Source organism: Clarias gariepinus, chromosome 1, assembly GCF_024256425.1.
Source record: "Clarias gariepinus isolate MV-2021 ecotype Netherlands chromosome 1, CGAR_prim_01v2, whole genome shotgun sequence".
Taxonomy (NCBI): domain Eukaryota; kingdom Metazoa; phylum Chordata; class Actinopteri; order Siluriformes; family Clariidae; genus Clarias; species Clarias gariepinus.
In genome coordinates this window covers 25,995,587-26,002,399 of record NC_071100.1, presented here as the reverse complement: position 1 = coordinate 26,002,399, position 6,813 = coordinate 25,995,587, and the positions used below count along the sequence as shown (strand labels likewise).

The 6,813-nt window shown below is 41.4% G+C and overlaps 1 protein-coding gene across 1 annotated transcript; it reads left to right on the top strand.

Moving 5' to 3' along the window:
• Positions 1-3,250: 3,250 nt before the first annotated feature.
• On the top strand, positions 3,251-6,634 carry zgc:194312 (uncharacterized protein LOC794943 homolog). Its single transcript, XM_053491911.1, has 2 exons — positions 3,251-4,505; positions 6,059-6,634. Exons 1-2 carry the CDS (start codon positions 3,568-3,570, stop codon positions 6,117-6,119), a joined length of 999 nt encoding a protein of 332 aa, XP_053347886.1. The 5' UTR covers positions 3,251-3,567; the 3' UTR covers positions 6,120-6,634.
• Positions 6,635-6,813: the final 179 nt, after the last annotated feature.

Sequence of the window (6,813 nt, the reverse complement as noted above, 5' to 3'; positions counted from 1 at the left end):
GAGCTTAAGTTGGCAATGAAGAGACTCGGTAGCGGAAGTCTGTGTGAGTCCCTTGCTAGCCTAGAACATAGACTCACTCTAGCAAGGAGGAAACCCATCAAGCAACATCCAAACATGCAAACTCCATGCACACAGACCCCAAGGTGGGAATAGAACCCAGACCCTGAAGGTCCAACAGTGCTAACCATTATGCCACTGTGCATAAAAAAACTTTCATTATTACTTCTTTACGTCATCCACTTCTGCCTACCCCTCCTCCTCTACCCACTGCATCCAAGTTCTTCCAATACGCCAGAACATCTCACAAGACCTCATCCCCTTCTTCACTACTATCATCAGTGGTTCCATAACATCTGGTCATATATTTGCTGCATTCATGGTTATTCCCATCCTGAGGAAACAAGAAATAAACAACTACTGACAGCCACGGTCATGAGCCAAGGTCATCTAAGCCCTTTACCCTCCTTGACTGTGAGCCTGCTCACAAAGGTCAGTACAGTAACCCTTGGATTATGAATAAAGCATTTTTTTTGTCCAAGTATAGTGATTGGGAAGAAAAAGGTTGAAAAGGCTGTAGCAGTGTGGGAAATTAATGTGTTCAACACCAATAAAACATCAGGATTTCCTTGAAATCCTCAAAAGGAGGGAAAAGCATGTGTCATTAGAGAGATTTCTTGTTAAAGAAGTTTTCCCGACAGACCAATGTTACCGTTAGTGTGTGTGTGTGTGTGTGTGTGTGTGTGTGTGTGTGTGTGTGTGTGTGTGTGTGTTTGTGCATGCGTGCGTGTGCAATTGTAGCAGACTTAACATGTTGAATGGCACCTCATTAGCTGGAAGTAAATTTTTTGCAGATGATTTATCTCCCCATCAGAATCTTGTAATCCTCTAACAACTTTATGATCTCACCTATGGATTACTGCATAAAACCTTAAGGTAACCACGGTCAATGGCAAAGATCAATTGTTCTTTTCTTCTCATATACTATATAATACTGACATGCTTTTGTTAATTTCTCCATAGCAACATCAGAAATATACATCTTTGTCTATCCACAAATACCAACATGTGCTTCTTCAATCCCTTGTCATTTCTATCCTGGAAAACTGCAACTCTTTCCTGGCAGATCTGCCATTGTGTACCTTTCGACTACTCTAACTGACCCAGAATGAAGCTACATGATTTGTTTTTCCTAAATTCTTCCACTCCCACCTATTACTATACTCTTTACACTGGCATCTTTTAGCTGCCCACATCAGATTTAAAACACTTTATATCTGAACTGCTGCAAAGCCAGACACTGCTCAACATCTTCCAGGTTACAAGGAAAGCATGCATCAAGAATCTTTCTGTTCTGGCCCCTAGGTGGTGAAATTAGCTTTCTATACATCTCTGAACAGCTGAGATATCTAAACAACTAAACTTTGCCTTAAATACTGAATTTAAAAAAAAGAAGTTTCCAACAGAGTTTTTAGATTGAGGAAACTCTTAGTCAATAACCTAGTGAGCCGGAATGCGTTTATTAATAGAAGCTTCAAAGCACTTCTGTATAATGCTATGGATAAGGCAATCTAAGCCAAATGCCACAAATGTAAATGTGATGTCTACTACTAATTCCACTAAAAGCTTTAGTAGTATTTCTCCTACTACCATTAGTATTATTATTTGCTTGTTTATCATTATTATTATTATCATTATTATTTATATATTTAGTCTATATTTGTTTGTATACTGTATAACATTGATAAATCTAATAGTTTTTGTTGCAAAAGATAATTTTCTTCAGTAAATTGAAAAGGAAGTGATTTGCCCTTCTCCACAACCCACAGGGCATTAACCTCCTGAGTCTGGGACTCTACTGCTATGTATCGCATTTTCTCTTCAATGTCTCTTCATTAGCATCTGATAACTAACATATTCAATGTCTTTAAACGGCAAGAGGTTTGACAAAAGTATTATACCTAACAGTCTTCATATGAGGATCACCCAAGCCAAGTCACTGGGAGAAAAATTTTAAAAAATTCATATGAGAACATTCATGTCTCAAAAAGTTAAATTCAACAAATTTCAAGGATTTCACTTTTTAATAGCATTCAGTGGTTTTGTTTGTTAGATCTGTAAAGCAAAAACATTGAAAAAAAAAGCATTCAACATTTTTATACACACGAAAATCAATAGAAAAAGCTGTAAACCATAAAAAGTACCAAATACCATGTGTGTTATGATAAGCATTAAAAAGGCACCAGTAGTTTCAGATGCAATTTGTGCTGTTTTCTAAGGAAATTGGTTGGTAAGGTTTTTTTCTAATCATCTTGCAGAATCTGTAGCGGTTTTTTTTGAAGACTTTTGCTGTCACAATTGCTTCTTCTTTTTTAAAAAAAACTGACATTCTTATGTTTTTTTGCCTGACAAGTGGTACATTATGTAACATGCAACTTGTACTTGCATACAAACATTTTTATAGCATTTTGTTGCATATAGCATTTTTACTTGCAATGTATGAAAATATGGAAAACGCAAAAAAATGTTAAGTCTAAAATCTAAAAAACTCCCTGACTCAGTAATGCAGAAGTCACAAAATAAACAGTCGTCTCATCTCACTCACTCACTCACCGTCTATACTGTGGCAGGAGACCCAATGCAGGGCTTGAGGCGAGGTACACCCTGGATGTGGTGCCAATCCACCACAGGGCACACACTATGTGAAATTTGGGAATGCTTAGTCTGCATGACTGTGGGAGGAAACCGGAGTACCCAGAGGAAATCCACCAAACACAGAGAGAACATGCACAAGCACACAGACCCCGGGCGGAATTCGAACCCGAACCCTGGACATGCAGTCTAAGTCTAAGTCTAACAACTGAGCCACTGTGCTGCCTTAAAACGAACATCACAAGTTTTAGATTTGTTATTTAAGTACTGGAGACACTGATACAGAAATCAACAGGTGACCTTTAACATTCCGTTCCCCCAGAGACACAACCTGAAAAAAACCCAATGATTTAATACTTTTGTCTAGGTTTAGTTTTAAAACCCCCTGAGAAACCCGTTTACTGTATAACGAGAGTACTGAGATTAATCATGTGATGGGTCAGGTGCCACGAGCAGTCCACACAATCTTAAAACGTGGACACGAGTTGAATGTTAATGCAAGTAAAATAATCTTAATAAATACTGTTGCAAACAGGAAGTGTTTGGAGAACAACGCAAAATTACGCTCTCTCTCTTTTTCTCTCGTACACACACACACAAACATACACACACACACACCCCGAGACACACTCGGTTATACACGCGCGCGCACCCACACAGACACACAGACACACACAGAGTCTAGAAAGGAAGAAGAAGAAGAGCGGTTTATTTCGGAGCACTTCCTTCTTAAACGAAAGAGATTTAAAATAAACAGCACGGGCGGGTGTAGACTGACTGGAACAGCGGAGTAAAAGCGAAAGGAACCGAATGGATGCGGATTGAGACGCGAAGCCGCGTAGAGCGAGGTGACTTATGGCACGATGATAACTTAAGGTAACTTTTTTTTTTTTTTTTCATTTTTATTTTGGGATACAGATGGCTAACACGTCGGTAAACGACACGGGCATGGCCACGTACACCCACGTTCGCGTCTGTGCGTCGGCGGTGGCTTTCGTGATCTTGTTCCTCTTTAATCTCCTGATCAACTGGACCATACTGCGGGATCAGCGTCTGCGCAGCCACGCGCGCTTCGTGCTCGTGTTCCACCTGCTGCTCTCCGCCACCACTTACTTCGCCGTGTGCTTCATCTTCTACCTGCAGATGAACGCGCGCGCGAAGCTGCCGGCGCCCGCATGCGCAGCGCTCATCACCGTGCTCGCGACCACCGCGTCCAACATCCTCCTCACCATCACGGCCATGGCCCTGGACCGCTACGTGGCCATTTGCTTCCCGCTCCAGTACAGCAGCGTGCGTTTCAAGCACTGGCCCTGGCTGCTTGGGGTGGTCACGTGGGTGCTCGCCTCCATCATCCCTCTCAGCCTGTTCTCTAAGGTGGAGAACGCGACCAGCATCCAGAATCCGACATGCGGCCGGGATCAGCTAAAAACCGGAGGAGTGCACAAGATTTTACTCATCTCCATCTGCACCATCCTCATCCTGTACAGTTACGTGCGCATTCTGTGCGTTGGCCGCCGCCTGGGCGTGCTGAACCGGAGGAACCGGGCCGGGTGCAGGACCATCGCCTTGCACGGCTTGCAGCTCGCAGTGTACATCCTGCCAAACTTCAGCAACTTCGTGCTGGAGATCCTCAAGGGAAAGGGAACGATCACGATAGACACCAAAGAGCGTTTTGCCGTGATTACGTTCGTGTTCTTCAGCCTGGCTCAGTGTATCGCACCTATAGTGTACGGACTGCGCAAAGAGGAGCTGCTGGAGCAACTTAACCTGCGCTTCCCCTGTCTAGCCTGCAAACTCAAGAGCCTTCTGGAGTGGACGGTCGGTTTCACCCACCCTGGTCGCCAACCCCACAAACGGTATGGAGCACATACTCACATATTCACATATATATCTCCATCTCAAAAGGCACATAACTGGTGGGTGGGTGGGAGATGAAAAGTTCATCCGAATCTTTAAAATCTCATCTTAGTTAATACAGTACAAAACAAAAGATGAAAGATATCTTTATATATATATATATATATATATATATATATATATATATACCCATAGATGTTTTCATGATGAGCTTTCCATCATGTTTAAAAGTTTAGCAGTAAACTTTTGTCTACTCAGGCAGTCTATTTATTAAAGAATATGGTATTGTACTACGGTACTCTATGGTACACAATGGTAATCCTTTATTTGCAATAACATTAAAATTAAGCCTACATTTTAATTTGAATTACTAGAGTAAAAAACTTTGTAAACTGGCTTCTGTTTCAGATTCCAGGCACTGCAACGTTTAGAGATAATAAAACAACTTAAAGCAATTTCATAAAAAGAAAGTAAAAAAAAAATAATAGTCTATATATTCATCTACTGTATCTTTAGACTTTCATAATGTATTAGTTTATATTTTATTATTTTAGTTATAGATTTGGGTGGCACGGTGGTGTAGTGGTTAGCACTGTCGACTTGCACCTCCAGGGTCCGGGTTTGATTCCGGGCCAGGCTCAATTCCCATCTCTGTGTGCAAGTTTGCATGTTCTCTTGTGCTTGGTGGGTTCCCTCCGGGTACTCCAGTTTCCTCCCACAGTTCAAATATATGCAGGTTAGGTTAATTGGCGTTCCCAAATTGCCCATAGTGTGTGTGTGTGTGTGCCCTGCGATGGATTGACACCCTGTCCAAGGTGTACCTGGCCTCATGCCCTAAGCCTTCTGGGATAGGCTCCAGGTCCCTGCGACCCTGAATACAGGAAAAAGCGGTATAGAAGATGAGTGGGTGAGGGTAAGTTTTAGATTTTAAGGGTGGCACAGTGGTTAGCCCTTTCACCTTGCACATCCAGCAGTTCCATTCGATTCGCGCCTTTGTGTGCATGGAGTTTGCATGTTCTCTCCGTGCATGCAGATCAAGCTAACTGACGTTCCTAAATTGCTCATAGTATGTCAATGAGTGTGTGTGTATGTGTGTGTGCCCTGCGATGGCGTGGCACCCTGTCCAGGGTGTACCCTGCCTTGTGCCCTAAGTCTCCTGGGATAGGCTTCAGGCCCCTCAATGCTGTATACAGGAATGATGAGTTAGCGTGCCTGAGTTTTAGAGTTTGCCATGACACTTTCAGTTTGCTACTTACTGTACAAATACACCTGTCTTGTTGTTTACACCACCCCACCCCCAATACACCCATCTACCACTACCATGACCATCACACGACCACAGACCCACATCTGATAATGACATTTTTAAGAGCTGGTGATAAGAGGGTTTTAGTTAACACAAAATGGTCTGCTATTTTTGTTGTAGTGGGAACAAAATGCCATATTGTATTTTGCTGTGTGTGTGTAATAAGTAGCAGTTTTAATACTGTAGCCTGAAAAGAAAATGAGTATCAAAATAACGTAACAAAAACACTTTCTGCATTTGTTTCAGGGAAAGGAGAATGACATCTGAGACACTTTTATCAAGAGAATTATCACAGACGACTGTGTGACCGTTAGGGACAGTACACAGAGACTGGATTTAATACAGCTACAGAGTGGATTTGTACAGTATTCACGGATTTTTAAACATGAACTCAACTGTGAAATGGTCAAGACACCAAAGAAATAGACTTTTAAAGGACTTGGCAGCTATGTGGAGTAAAATGTCCTTTTGAAAGCCTTATTGCACCACTGTTGATGCTTTTGGATCAATGTGCATTCATTAGAGCAACAATTATATAATATGCATAATGTAGGTCTTTTGATAAAGTGCAAGTTTGTTTTATAGAATTATCCAAGTATTTAGCGATTTTCATGGAGAATTTCATTAGAATTCACGGGTTTCCCGTCCACCTGCATTTCAGCTGTTCCAAACTAACATTCTTCGCACTCATAAGTACTCGCCCTTCCTACTAAGTTAGTCAAAAGTACCTATATGATGGGATATTTCATATGATGGGAAGTTGCACTTACATTTGACAATCAACTTATTAAGGACCAATGATAAAATTAAGAAAGAAGACCAGTATTTTTTCACGTCAATTTAACTCTCTCTCAACTAGAGAGGTCATTTAGACAGTCAGAAGGAGAACCAATTAGGTGTTCTCAAACCACTAACGAGATCTGGCTAATTTAAAAATGTGTCAAAACTTCCCAGACTATAAAAATTCTATGGGGTTCAATAAGCAATACTGAGACATACCA

What these genes read in the sequence shown, in the direction of transcription:
- zgc:194312 (XM_053491911.1), top strand. Translation starts at nt 3,568, where the DNA reads ATGGCTAACACGTCGGTAAACGACACGGGCATGGCCACGTACACCCAC. An exon ending in GGTCGCCAACCCCACAAACG is followed by an intron (nt 4,506 to 6,058) that starts GTATGGAGCACA and finishes CATTTGTTTCAG; the next exon opens with GGAAAGGAGAATGACATCTG.